The sequence below is a fragment of the Lepidochelys kempii genome, chromosome 5 (assembly GCF_965140285.1).
Source record: "Lepidochelys kempii isolate rLepKem1 chromosome 5, rLepKem1.hap1, whole genome shotgun sequence".
Taxonomy (NCBI): Eukaryota; Metazoa; Chordata; order Testudines; family Cheloniidae; genus Lepidochelys; species Lepidochelys kempii.
The window spans coordinates 5,221,688-5,236,667 of NC_136384.1; the positions used below are offsets into that span (position 1 = coordinate 5,221,688).

The window sequence follows — 14,980 nt, forward strand, 5'->3', positions numbered from 1 at the left end:
TAAAAAAAAAAATGGAACAAGTCAACACACAAACTACTGCTTTGGAAAAAATGCTATCTCTATTTTATACTTGTCAAATAAGATATTATACTCTGTGTTATACCCTTACATTCAGCATACACACTGCGTACACCCTGCTATGCTGTTGCTTAATAGAATGTGCATCTAACCTGTTGATTTAGGAGATCAGAAATACACTGTATTGGTGGAATTGTATAGGTTTTTCAGACTCGCTCCTGTTTGATTAGTACATCTACCCTTTTCAGACTGTGCAGGGGTGGGGACCATCATCAGTATGGGAAGAGGGGAACCCTGATCCTTGATTGAGGTTCCTAGGTGCTACCATAATATAAATTATTCCGTACAAAGTAATGACTCTCTCAGTTCTAGTTATTAAATAAAGTCTGCGTGATTATAAATGAGATTTCCAACCTTATTTTCCTCCCCTCCCCCCAGTGTTCTTTCTGAGGAAATTTGGGCCATCAAACACACTGCAGGATGTCCCTGGTATCTTCCAGTTCTAGCCTATCCGCATAAACCCCAGGGATCATTAATGCAGAAAGCCCCTTTTCAGGCTATGGAGACTAAATTTTGCATTTGTGAAACAAGCTCTTGTCTTTTGCTAATTTTGCAGTGATACTGATCTGAACTTTCCTTTAACAGAATCATGATGAAACCTGGAGGAATTACTTTTCTGACATTAACTTCTTCGCAAATGCTGTTTACACCCACTGCTACGACTCGTCTGGAACGAAACTCTTTGTGGCAGGAGGCCCCCTTCCATCAGGACTCCACGGGAATTATGCTGGTCTCTGGAGCTAATGAGAACTCTTCCCAAATGCCCATCTTTACTTTGTCTTTCCTTTTTTAACAAAGAAATTGTGTGATGACATTGTTTTCTGGTTTAAATGCAAGTTATTTTTGGCAGAGTTTTCTGTTGGTCTTCAACAGTTTTGTACATCTTTTTTTGAACCAGATTTTGCTTTAACTTCCTTGATCCTTTATATGAAGGGTTTTTTAAATCCCTTTTTATTGTATTTACTCCAAATGACTCTTCCCTGTATAGGCTAACTACAGCCATATGCCCCCTACTTTGCTGTGAGGTAGGATTCCTTTTTTAGAGTGGTTGCTGCCAGGCTTTCTGTGAAAGTCAAGGGGCTGTGTGTATGCAGGTACTTTGTGTCGGTTACATTATCTGGAGTGAGGACTACTTGTAATTAAAAATATTAAAAATATTTATGAGATAAGCTACTACTTTATCTGCAGAGCCTGGCTCAGGCCTGGCTTGATTTTATTTTATTTTATTTTATTTTTTAAGTACAAGTCTAATGACACATAAAGGAAAGTAAATTGAAACCAAACTTGTTGGAACCCAGGGACAGAGTACCACCAGGAACATCTTCTCTAGCCCAGAGTGTAGCAAAGACACCAAGCCTGGCATCCCAGCAGTGCATGAGCAAAATTACTGTTTCTTGTTACCCCTTCTCTCTCTATTCTGAGTGTCAGTTTGCAGGGTTGTTGGAGCTACAGAGTAGGCTGCCCGCACTGCAGCGGGGGTATTGTGTGACATGACAGCTGTTATGATGGTGGAATGCGGCTTATTGGGGCACTAAGGGAAATGGCATCCCAGGAGGAGAGAGATTTGCATGGTGGCTAACTTAATTCAATCTGATTAATTTCCAGACTAGCTGGGGGTCATCTGCGTGGCTGGGGCTAGATGGCAGGGAGGAGCCAGGGCCTAGGTACCTGGAGTCTGCCTAATGACACAAACTTCTCTCAGGTTGGAGATTCCCCCCGCCCACCTTGTAGCTCTCCTGCCAGCAGTGAGCAATGTTGGCAGGAATGGTCCTTTCTAGCCAGTTACTGCTATTAAATTTGGTGGGCAGGGGGATGTTACACTAATATTTTCATATTGTTCCCCTCCTGGCCTTTGGAAGGAGGGTGTCATATACAGTTAGTTGATGCTATTAGCAAATACAGTTGTTGTCTTCTTCTCTAATGACTGTAGACTCTAATTTTTTAATTTGAAGCTTACCAGGTAGCTAGACTTCCTGTTCAACTCATCATGTTAAGAAAAGCATAGGCTGTCACTTGGATTTTATGGGAGACTGTCTTTTTTTCTTTCTTTCTTTTTTTCCCCCTCTGAGCGCCTATCTTATTGTTCAGTCCAGCCTTGGATTTCACCAGGAGCTGTGGGTGCAGGATGACAGTCTGGATACGCTTAGCGAACAAAATACAAGCCCAGTCATGGAGGGATTGTGCATTTCTGGTGAGGAAAAGGTGGTCTTGTGGCTAAAACACAGGGTTAACTATTGGACTCGTTTCTCTTCCTGGCTCTAGCTGCTGTTGCCTGTCATTTCATGTCTCTGTGCCTCACTGTGCTGATTTGTAATATGAGGTTAATAGCATGCGTGGCACCTGAGGTAATTTCTAACTTGAAATTATCAGACGAAAGACATGGTAGAAGTGCAGGTTTCCCCCCCACATTCTGATTGCACGTCAAGGGTAAGGAAAGCGTTGTCCCGTACGCACACCTGGATTTGAAGTATAGGTTACTTAAAGCTAAGGCCTGACTTAATCACTTTGCAAACCAAGAAACTTTACTACTGCATTCCAGACTTCTGCTAGTGGGTTCATTGCTTAAAATCTGCATCAAAGCAAAAATGTAACATTAAATATGGTTTTATTACGCAGTGTCCAAGTAGTAGCTGTTAAATTATAGGGCTGTAAATGGTGTAGTTCTCTCAGAACTTCCGTTGTTTAAATTGATGTAAAGATTCTAAGTATTTTTATACTGTCACCAGTCACTGTTCCATGGTGGGAACATGTTGTTTTTGGGGTTTCTTTTATGAATGTGTGGCGGGGCAGAGATATAGCATTTGACTCTGTCCAGAAATATGCAAAGGAAAATAAATATTTAATCTACATGAAATATGGTGACACCATCTCTGTGAAGGAGTAGTCTGAAATCCTGTCTAAGATCACCCTTCTATAGATAGGTTCTGCATTCTGTTGGGGGGTGTTTTATTCCCAGGCAGGTCCTGTTGTTTGGGGTCAGATTTGCAGAGGCACTGAGTACTCAGCTCCAGCTGACATCTCTGAGAGCAGAGCTCACTGTGTTAAAGTTGGTCCACAATGTTTAGTAACATTTTAAATTTTTTTAATGCTGAAGGAAGCCTTTTGGTCTTGAAATCTAACCCCCTTTATAGTTAATTGTGTTAATTTGAAGCTCATTTGTTTGTAGCTTTGACTCCTTGGGGAAATTGTTCTCTCCATATTATTTTGAGCATTGTCCAATGTAGATGTGTTGGTGTTAAGGGGACACCAATTTAAAATTAGTCCGTTTCATTGTGGAGGAAGGGGGTCGTGGAGATGATGTAGTTTCAAGTACTCCACTTGTTCCTGAGCCTTCTGCAGGGCTTGTCATCCTATTGGGGACTATTTCCTGTTCTGGGGGTGGAATTTTTCCCTTACATGAAAAGCCCATCCAAACAAGGTAACTGGAATATACACCCAGTGCTGTCCAATGCAGAAAGAAAACTGGGAAATACTTTTCTTTATCCTGGTAATCCTGTGCTGCTTTTAACAGTAATAGATGATAAAGTTTCAGACAAATGTTTTAAGTAGATGCCCCTTTGAGATGGGATGCCTTACTGTGGTGTGATCCTCAATCTCCAAAGCCAAATATTTCTTTTGATCCACTGAGCAGTTAGGGAAACTGAGGCTGGGAGGGGAAGTGATGTGCCAAGTGTCGCACGGTAAATCCGAAGTAGAAATAGGGAAAGAGCCTAGGGTTCCTGATTGCTAGTCTCTGCCTGTTCATTGCACTATGCTGCTTCGACCACACCGTTTTAGATTTAAAATTGAAATACCAGAACCTGGCGGGGTGGATAGCAGCACATGGGGATCCAAATATGGGTCACTGGTTTGCTGGCACAGCAGTATCACAGCAGTGGGGAGGCTATGAGCCCAGCCATAGAAGTGGGTGTGAAGACACAGCTCCCATCTCTCAAACAACAGTAGAGAAACCCTATTGGGGGTGAATCTGGCCGCCTGACTAGATTTCAATAGCTTTAAAATAGGGTACAGAAACCCAGTGGTGTTCTCGCTTTGTTTGTTGACTAGCTAATTTTTTCAAGTGCTCAAAGTCAGATATCCCTTGTGACTTTTTTTTTTCTCAGAGTTGCTTTGAGGGAAAGAAGGTTCTTAAGGATCATTAAGACAGGCATTTTTCTGATATTTGGCATTATATTAACGTGGTCTCCTGTTTGCATTGTAATGTCTCAAGCAGTTTATTTTATCATCCAGAACTTTTCATAAGGCTGCTATAGAAAGCACGGTATCCTTGAAGCACCATATGCATTTGTTCTAATGTAGAATCAGATTAATTATTTAACAGTGACGGACCCAATAATAGCCAACTCATGAGTACTGAGTGGGAACCCTACAGCAGCTAGCCAGTGTGCTCATGATGAGAGAGAACCAATTTCCATTTCCTTTTCCTTTTCCTAAACTGTCCAGCTTTTTCCACCTTCAAGTTCAACATTATTCCCCCAGGCCATTTTTCTATTAACCCTTCCAACCTTAGTCCATCATCTCCCAGTCTGTCCTGCCAGCCAAGAAAGCTTGACACAGCTCTCTGCAGTATCACTCTGAGAGAGCTAGAGGCCATGTTAGATCAAGCAGCCTCCCATTAGAGGCTGAGTGTGTTACCACCCCAGCACTCCCAGCTCAGGAGAGCCACAGACCAAGCTCAAGTTTCATTGAGATTCATAGTTTGTGTTAATTCTGGGCCAGTTCCAGTGGTGCCGAAGATAGATAGCATATATATTTCTAAGCTATTTAAAAAACCCACTTAAGACCGGTCCAATTCAACACCCATTGAGGTCAATGCAAAAATACACTATCGTAATAATCGTTGACTGGCAATTTTCATACCTTCAGGTGTGAGTCACTTCCATCTAAACCTTGCTCCCTGAGGTGCTGCTCTTGTGAGAAGTTTGTAGCTGCAAAGTCCCAGAGAAGACTTGTATTTTTCAGATGCCCATCTTTGCAGTGGTGTCAAAGAAGCTCTGAGAGCAACTCATCTCAAATTGCATCTCCATCTGAAAATGCTGCATCTGTTGTCAAAAGTAACTGCAGGGCTTCCTAAAACAGAGATCAATTTATTTTTTTCAGATTGTCATTGTGGATTTTACAGCAATTCGTGGAGGGTTGGTTTCACTGTGGTGTTGGTGGTCAGTTGCATCACTCCCATGTCCTAATCTTAGGGCAGAATAGAGGAGAGGGGAAGGTATTCACACTCTTCTCTGGGGCAGTTTGTGCATGCTGTTCTCCTGGGTCTGCAAGTAGCAGCAGCATAGGGGCAGGCAGGAGTGTGTGCAGAAAGGAGGGCAGGTTTGGTGTTGCTCTCAGAACCACCCAGAAGTTCTATTTAAAGGAGAAACTTAAGTTGATATTGTCCCTTTATGTGGAATCTATTCTGGCTGTTTTCCATGTGCTGGAATATATTGCTTGGGAATTAGGTAATCCTTGTAGCTTCATCTGTGCTGGGTCTCTTCATCAAAACTGGATACTTAAAAATCCTGTATTGGATACTTGCAAAAAACAAAAAAACCCACAGTGTTTTCAAGAGTTGTCTGAGTGGAACCTGGTCTGTTTTGTCCCTAGACTCCAGAGGCCTTCAGAAGCCATTTTTCAACCTCCTCTCTTCTAGCTGTATGCTGGGACCTGTAGTTCCGGCAGGACATTCATATGTAAAACAAAAATGCTGTGGCTAGCTAAGCTGTAGGCTCCATCTGACCAACTGGGTAACGGTATTGACTGTATACAAATTTACATAGCCCTGTATTTTATTTCAGTCCAGTACTGTGGCAAACACTTGGAGACATGTACAGTCTCCTGTCTGTAACCCCTTCAAACACTGATTCTCTGGTCTCAAAACTAATATCTTGGAGATAAGCAGATTCTAAAAATCATGAGCTTTCTATAGATTTCCTTAATTAGAAGGGAAATTTCAGGTGCTGAATCTTAAATCTCATTAAACTTGTACTTTTTGTTTACCTGCTCACCTGGTTTCCTCTCCTACTATGGCCTCCTGCAGTCTCAGGGTATATAAATCACTATGATTCATCCAAATAACGAAAAGGACCAATCAGAGGTTAACGTGCCTTTCTCTTATGGTACCTTGATCTTTGTAAAGTTACCTGACAGAAACTCATTGCTGTCTTTTTCTAAGATGTAAACCGTGAAGTTGCAACAAGTTTGTATTGTGGTGACTTTTTTTATTTGACATTCAAGAATATGGGACAGACACAAATCAAATGCACTGATTTTTGTCTTGGGATGAGTCCTTTCATAGACATCAGTGCTTACATGTTTGGTAATATGTACATAAGATGCTGGATCTTCCCCACTTGCCTCTGATGCACAAACTATGCAGGATGTTTAAAATATGTGGGGATCACAACTGTGGCTTGGGGTTAGGTTGTCTTAAAGTGAACTGTAGTTCTTTTAAAATGTTTTTCCAAGTAGACCACACTTCACAGACTTAAACATCCAGTGCATTGAAAATATCAAGACTTCTGTCACTTGCCTGCTTCCGTTTTAAATTCAGGACCCAATGTTTCTTTGGCATACATTGCTGTTGTGCGCACGCATGCACAAAATAATTCTCAGTATGGTTTATAGCATCAACTATTTCGATACAGTGCACAATCTTGAACTTGCACCTAAGCAGTTAAGCGAAGGGAGTAGAGGTTTTTCAAATGTTCTGTAGTTCATGTGTTTAACTTGAGGGCTAAATGTCTAAAACTGTCCATGCAATTTGCAAATTAAACAATGAAAACTTGCAGACTACATGCAGAAACCAACTTATTTGTATATGTAGCTCAGTGTCTAGAAAGTTATCCTGTAAATAGCTGCTCTTCTCTGAAAAATAACTTTTAAAAAGAGAGAGGCTTTGTGGGGTTGGTTCTGTTTCTCAGTGACTTCCAATGTGCTGAATTGGAGTACAAATATTACTTTTCTAACTACCCTGCAAATTCAATATGATCTGAAGTTCAAGCTGGGTTTCTTCTTGTGTATCACTAATCCCCACTGCTTTCAGTGAGTTTGCAAATGAGTCGCTGATTGGAACTTTAGCACAAAAATTCTACTGAACCAGATTGTCACTCCTTCTTTTCTGCTAGCCCTACAGAGCCAGCACAGCTGTGTCAATGTATGGTCATTAGTCTTTGGATATAATGTGCACATGCCTAAAATGGAGTAACCTAGAGATCTTATTTAGTGTAGCTTTTGGCCCTACTTATCCTCATTGCATCCTACAGAGCAGACTTAATCTGACTTGTTTTCTGGTTTGTATTCTTTAGCGGTTTAACTTTTTTTCTCCATTCTTTCCAGTTCACCTTTAAGAATAAATTCCAAACTCTTGTCTGGTCTGAAAAATATTAAAATAGTTTGTACTGAAAGTTGTATGAAAAATCCTGGTTGCCCCTGGGTAGAAAGACCACTCTGTGCTGTGTCTTAAACCTGTTGCTACCTAGCTGCATGTGAAATGACAATTCCTGCTTTTTTGGCAACCTCTACAGAAGCTGAAATTCTAACATCCAGATTTCATAAAGCAGTGGTCATAAGGTGGGAAGTGATGGCCCACTGTCTGCAATCTGAGCAGCAGGGAAACAACTAACAATGTTGTCATTCCACTTCAGAGTTAACACCCCATTGGAGTACTGTAGCGGGTACATCACACTTCCAAGCTGATTGCAGGTTCCTTCTGGTTACAGCACAGGGCTTTCTTCACAACTGTAATAGCTAGAATTACTTCCAAAAAAAAAAAAAAGGCAGTTTCTTGCCGTAATTAATGCGGGGGCGGGGAGCACTGCTGCTGGGACCGTATAGTTAAGTGGCAGACACGTATTGCGTAGTTTGTCCAAGGGGAATTCCACATGCCTGTTACTTTAGAAGACAAGCAGCTATTTTAATACACTTGAACAATGAAGGTCTGTGGGTTCGGCTACAGCTCTTCATCATCCCTTATCTGACAGTCGATTACAACGCCTAGAGCTTGCCTGTGGAAAGTGGCTGGCCTTCTATCTTCAGAGATGCTGTGTGAAGATAGTGCGGGGAAGCACCAGTTTTTCCATTCATTGTCATCAGCCTGCCAGCCACCCCTTCCTCCCCAGGCTCCTACTGCGCTTGAGCTTTCCAGCCTTTCCCTGACTTAGGAAACGGCTTCATTTCTGGGGTGCTGAGGGGCAGCACTCTGCGCACTGCTGGCGGGCCATAGTGAAGAGGGCCCTTGTTTGTGGCTTCCTCCGCTTGGCTCTACCTATTGATCTTGCATTACCTCTGGGTGCAGGGGATGTAGAATTCCAGTTGGGACTTTAGTACTTCAACTGGCCGCTTCCCTAGGACTTCACAGAACGCAGCAGGGGCCGGTCCCCCTGGCTCAGTTTTCCTGCTCACAAAACAGCCTGCGGCAGGCTCTGTCCCTCTTGTTCTTCCACAAGCTTTGTTTCCATCATTCAGCCTTTTGTCCCAGTCACTCTTCTGTGGACTCCAGCATGTTCCATCGTGGCTTGCTAACTTGGGCCCCTGTTCAGCAGAAAACCAGGTTATGTGCTTACGCCCTGCTGAAGCTGATGAGACTTAAGCATATACTTCAAGCCCTTATGTACTTTGCTGGATCAGAACTTCTACAGTTTGATTCCCACCTTTCTCTTACCCAGCACTGGGTGTTTCCCTAAATTGGTCTCCTTCTCTGATCTGGAGGGCTGTGTTCCCCACTCATTCCGGCTCTGTAAATGAATTAATTCCTGCACTGCTGGCTATCTAAATCTGGTTGTTTTTTACTTTCCACCTTCTTGTTCTGGGGATGACTGCATATGTACAATGTCTACTGATTCCCACCCTCCGCTCTCCTGACGTGCTTTTGGGACCTGCCCTGTGAGGCATTGAGGTTACTTGTTTCCATTATGTGCAGAAGAAAACTTCTTCGATGAAAACAAGCCTTACGGGGGGAAACAAGCTTTGTATGCAGGGCACTGGAAAGGTACCTCTAGCTCAAGTAGATGAGGGAGCAGTTTAAAATAGTCTTAATGGAATAAGAACAGAGGTCCTGAATTGTGTTTTAATTCCTTCCACTGGATTCTAAATCCATTGAACGTTGCAATGTACATCACGGTTATTTCTGATCAATGCAAAGTGTGCCTCTTGGATTTCCTTAAGTATAATGAAAAGGTCAATCTGTTTCACTTTGTGTCTTCAGTGCAAGGAGTTTAACTGAAGACTGATTTTATGTGATTCCTGGTATTCAGTGTTAACATCCATAGAGCAGTCCTCGCTGGTCTTTCTTGAGCAGCATGCAGTGCTCTCTCTCGCTGTGTTATTGAATGCAAAATAAGGGGGTAACAGTAACAAATGGAACCTGCTGGGCTTTCCTTGTGTTAAGGAGATGATTTAAGGTTCCATGTGTTTTTATTCATTTTAAACCCACTGCAGTTACTCTACAGATCCAGCACCACTTTTTCTCTACTTTTAATGTGGGATCACAAAAATATGAATTCAGCAACATGTGATCCCTGTTGGCTTGCTTGCATATTTTTTTGCGGGATGAGGTGTTTTTTCTTGTGTGGAAGAATTCAAACCAGCTGCAAAGATTTGGTGACTGTCCTACGTCCGCTTCCTAAATGCAGTTGAGTGTTTTGGGCTTCTCTTCAGAATGTAAGAGGAGAGCAGTTAAAGTTGGGCGATAACTGTGACGGCTTTAGGTCATCAGTGTGTTACCTGATCATATGGACAGCGCAATGGGAGTTTGGTTTGCAAGTTGACATCCTTGTATTAAAGAATAAAACTCATAATTCCTGGTTTGGGGAGATTTGTGAATAGATTCATCTCCAAATCAAATTAAGAGGTTAATTTTCAATCTCACATTAACCGGGTTACTGTGTCCACAAGCCAGAAAGATCTTGCTCTTGGAAAAAGCATGCTAGTGTATGTGGCAATGACCAGTGCACTTTTTAATACATAGATCTGTACATTGTCATCTGAGTGTTAACCATTCTGTAGTCTGACAAATGGATCTTTTACTACTGCCCTGTTATATAGAATAATTGTAACTAACTGCAGTTTTTTTCCACTACTTGAAGTTGTGTGAACTGAAATTGGTGAACAAAAGTATTTGTGCATCTTAATATGGATATCTCTAAATAAAATGTATTTGTATAGTGTTGGTTAGTGGTGGTCTTTACTATTTAACCCCACCATTGTACATAAACCCAGGGGCAACCATGATGATCTGTATTAACAACCTGCTAGGAGCCGGAAGTAGAGCCTAACTGCTGTACCTAGCCTAGTATAAATGCCTAATAGCTATTAGTGTCATACTGGGAATCTAACTTGAGACCTACTGTCTTGGTCATGCCCCTTTTCAACAGTCAGGAGGCCTCCTTGCTGGCCTGGGTTGTTCAAAGGGAAATACATCTGAACTGCTTGTGGCATATTAATGACTGTATAGAGAAGAACATAATCTCAAGGACACTATGGAACAGCCCTCTTGTCCCCACGCAGCCAGAATCTATCCCATGCCCTACATGGCCCCAGCAGCAGAGTAGTCTCTGTTTCACAAGGAAATAAATCTAAAGGCAACACTGTAGGTATACTTTAGACTTCTATGCTGTCTTATCGCAGGGTCTCAAAGCCCTTCATAAACATGACATAGCTATGCTACTGCTGTCCCACCCTCTTGAGGCAGGCATAATCTTCATTTAACCGCTGTTTTGGCTTCACTACCTCTAGAGACATCTTCAGGGTGATGGTGAGAATGTAATAGAGGGCCCTTAGGATCTCTGGCAGGTCTGGCACACCACTTGCAGGCTTGTCTGTGCCACTAGATACTATTCAGCACACCGCTCATTATTTCTGTGCACAGGAGACATTTTGCATCTACACGCCCATGGCAGTCGTTTTCTCATTCCGTTTCCTTCTCACAGTGAAGTGTTTTGTTTTAACCACTCTACAGGCATGTTTGCTTTCTCTCTGTTTTCGTACCTATCCCAACAGGTTTGAGACCACTCCTGCCTAAGGAGGGTGTGATGCTGTTTCTTGCAGAGCCCATCAATCTCCACCAACTTGGGGGAAGGAGTCTCCCAGGTGAATTAGGAGACATCTTCTGCACAGAGTTTAATATACAGGAACAAAGCCCTGTACCTTGAAGAAGCTCCTAGCTAGTGCAAAACACAGCAGCTTGTGGATTCAGCAACACAGGTGCCCAGGAATTGCTTGCCCTGAGACACTGCTCTCTGCATTGGCTCCTCCTTGAACAGACTCCAGTTCAAAGTCATGGTCTGTACTATTTGGTCCAAAGTGCTGTATCGACTGGGCCCCCCCAGTTTCCAGAGACCTCCTCTCTGACCATTGCAACTGTGCTGCACTGGGACAATAAAACGACCAATGTGGGAGGCTTGTGAGCACAGATAAAACTCTGAGGCAGATAGGTCTATGCTATAGCGATTACTACCATGACTGCTACCCACCTGCTTTCCTGCAGTGGTAGCACTTCTGTTCCATAAACCCCCACACCCCTCTGAAGCATCGCTGCCAGGGAAGGCAGAGGAAGAGTATTGTCACTTTCACCTGCGGGAGCTCTTCTGATACTACAGTGATGAAGGCCAAGAACTTAGAACTCCTGTACTGTGCTTTCAAGGGACAAACCCAGTGTCAGTGCTCATAGTTACTTTGCTTCCTCCCGGTGCTGAGTCCTTTGCCTCGCGACTGCTCCGGGGCCAAGTACGGCAGGGCTGCCTCTAAAGTATGAGGGTTGCTTGTGTTTTGCATTTTCCAGCTCCAGCATATTTTTTAGTATAATGTGGTGTCTTGTCTCTGCCAGTTGGTGGTGCTGCTGTTACAAAGCAAAGGATCACAGTGGAACAGTGCCCGGGGCCTCGCACATGGAAAAAGCCACTGAGCACTCCAAGATGCTAGCTGATCAGACACCGTTTAGTTGGCTCTGCTTGGGCCCAGTTCCACATTTCTTGAGTGGCTGTGAGCATTTCCCAGCTGATTGTGGTGTAACGGTATAGAGCCTGCTTGCTACATTTTGGGGGCTCCCATGCAGTGGTCCACTCCACCCCCTGCTGGGAAGGGGGAGCAGTTACACCTTGACCATTTAAATATGGCCCAGAGTAAAATATGGACTGGGAAATCTCTCTCCGATAATGGGATTGCTTCCCCCTGAGGGGAGAGAACTCTCTTCTCAGCCAGCCTTCAAACTCCATGCCATAGGTGCTGACTCTGTGGGTGCTCCAGGGCTGGAGCACCCACAGAAGAAAATTAGTGGATGCTGCTTAGCATCCACCGGCAGCCCCCGATCAGCTCTTCTGCCTCCCTTCCAGCGCCTCCCGCCTGCTGCGATCAGTTCTTCAGCGGTGAACAGGAGGCGCTGGAGGGGAGGGGGAAGAGCAGGGATGGGGTGTGCTCGGGGGAGGGAGCAGAACTGGGTGGGAAGAGGTGTGGGGTGTGGCTTGGGGCAGAGTGAGGGTGGGAAGAGGTGGGAGTTTGGGGGAAGCCAGTGACTGTGCTCAGTGCCTCACTGCGGGGAGCTGGTTAGACATGACCAACCCCAAAACTTGGGTTGTCTTTGAGTGCCCTCTGCACATTCCCACTCTTGGGACATGCCAGCCTGGTGCAGCTAGGATGGCGGAACCTTCTAACAGCAGTGCCTCACCCCTCCCCTCCTGTCCCCAGCATCCAAGCTGGCCAGGGGGCATGGCTAAAGGAGGTGCGTTGACACGTCTAACATGGTGACTAGAGGACTGGAACACATGACTTATGAGGAGAGGCTGAGGGAATTGGGATTGTTTAGTCTGCAGAAGAAAGCAGCTATCAAATCCCCCCTCATTCTTCTCAACTACCTGAAAGGGGGTTCCAAAGAGGATGGATCTAGACTGTTTTCAGTGGTAGCAAATGACAGAACAAGGAGTAATGGTCTCAAGTTGCAGTGGGGGAGGTTTAGGTTGGATATTAGGAAATCCTTTTTCAGTAGGAGGATAGCAAAGCACTGGAATGGGTTACCTAGGGAGGTGGTGGAATCTCCTTCCTTAGAAGTTTTTAAGGCCAGGCTTGACAAAGTCCTGGCTGGGATGATTTAGTTGGGGATTGGTCCTGCTTTGAACAGGGGGTTGGACTAGATGACCTCCTGAGGTCCCTTCCAACCCTGATATTCTATGATTCTATGACTTCTGGTGCCTCAGTTCTTTCCAATCGCCAGTCAGGGCATGAACCAGCTTAGGCCTGTTTCTTTCTGCAGTTAGTGCTGTGGCCTAAAACTGAATAAATATAGTTGTGCTCTTCCAGTAGTTTGATAATATAGATAACTTATAGTTGCTAGTAAAAAATAAATAAATAAAATTGTTGACTTACCAATTGTGACAGATGTCAACATGAAGAAGCATGGCTTCAAAAATATATTTTTGTGTCCAACAGTCTTTCCTTTCTCTGATGTACGCATCTGGTGCTTAAAACGTCTAGGAGAAAATCACTCGCCAGCATGCTGTCAGGTATGCAACATATTCACCCCCTGAGTCAGGCAGGACAAACAAAATAGACTTCAGGCTCTTTTGTTAAAGGAGGTGCTATCTGCTAAGCCTATGGAGCCAAAAGCTCAAAAAGATCTGTCTATAAAAGTAGGAGACCAGGATCGGCGGCTCAGTCTACTTCTGGATCCAAGAAGTCTTCCGGCTCCGTGACAAAAGTTTTGGTGCCAGGCTCCGGTTCCAAATCAGCTGAGGACCTGATAGTCAAGTCCTCGGAACTGACTTTGACCATGGTGCAATCTACATCAGTCCTGTATCAGGACAAGCATGATAAGGAGCCACAGGATGCGCCCAGAACATCTTTCTCAGTTCTGAGGACAAGAAAGATTAAGCACAGCTCCTCCAAGAGGCTGCATGGAGCAGAACCCAAGTCAAAAGCCTCCGGACGTCATGATGCATCCAGATCTATGGGCTTGAGATAGAGACCTCTGGATCTGTTAACAAAGAGCCAATGGCACATGATAGAAGTGACAGCTCAAATTTACCTGGATTTGCACTCTACAGATCCAATTGAAACAGTCTCCTCCAGACAAAAGACTAAGACAAGAAGGTTTGAGAAAAAGTTCCCTAGCTTTGCATCTACTTCCACTCCAGACCCCTACATGGATCTTCTCCCTGCCTTCTCTTTTTTTTCTCTTTTTTTAGAATTCCTACACTGAGTGTCATCAAGAGCTTTGGATCCAAGCTAGAGCCAGATTTGGTATGGGTGTCAAGTGCATGTTCTTTTCATGGAAGAAATTGCAGGCAAGGAGTGGTCCTGAATTCCCTGGATGTCCTTTGGAGACTGATACCTCGCTGGGTAAGCTGGCAGGACTACCCTATGCCTCCTTGGATGCTATGGCCATACTAGCCACCTCCTTCTCCTTTTTCTTTTCATGCTAGAAGACTGGACTCTCCAGGTCTGGAACAGATTCCACCACGTTCTATGGAGACAAGATGTCTTGATCCTTCTGCCATGGATCCAAGACCTTCAGATCATTCTACTGCCTCCCTTCCACACACCCCCCCGCCCCAGGTAAGTCAAGAACATGGAGACCTGGGAGAAAGATTGGAATTTAGGGGGAGCATGGGCTGTTATAGCAGGGATAAAGGAGAGACAAGACAGAACTGGGGAGGGGGCGGGGGCAGAAATCAAATCAATATCTTAGATGTCTGTATACTAATGTAAGAAGCATGGGGAATAAGCAGGAAGAACTCTAAATACTAGTAAATAAACACAACTATGACATAGTTGGCATCACAGAGATCTGGTGGGATAATGCGCATGACTGGAATATTGGTATAGAAGGGGACAACTTGCTCAGGAAGGACAGGCAGGGAAAAAAAGGGAGGAGGTGTTGCCTTATATAAAAAATGTATACACATGGACTGAGGTTGAGATGGAAATA

The 14,980-nt window shown here is 44.0% G+C and overlaps 1 protein-coding gene across 3 annotated transcripts in view; it reads left to right on the forward strand.

The window, feature by feature from the left end:
* Window positions 1-10,229, forward strand: part of DCAF12 (DDB1 and CUL4 associated factor 12) — a 47,587-nt gene extending 37,358 nt beyond the window's left edge. For all 3 annotated transcript variants that reach the window (XM_073343388.2, XM_073343386.2, XM_073343387.2), the window contains one exon: window positions 664-10,229. In XM_073343388.2, coding sequence (XP_073199489.1) covers window positions 664-822 — 159 coding nt within the window. In that variant the 3' untranslated portion in view covers window positions 823-10,229. The remainder of the gene's footprint in view (window positions 1-663) is intronic.
* Window positions 10,230-14,980: the final 4,751 nt, after the last annotated feature.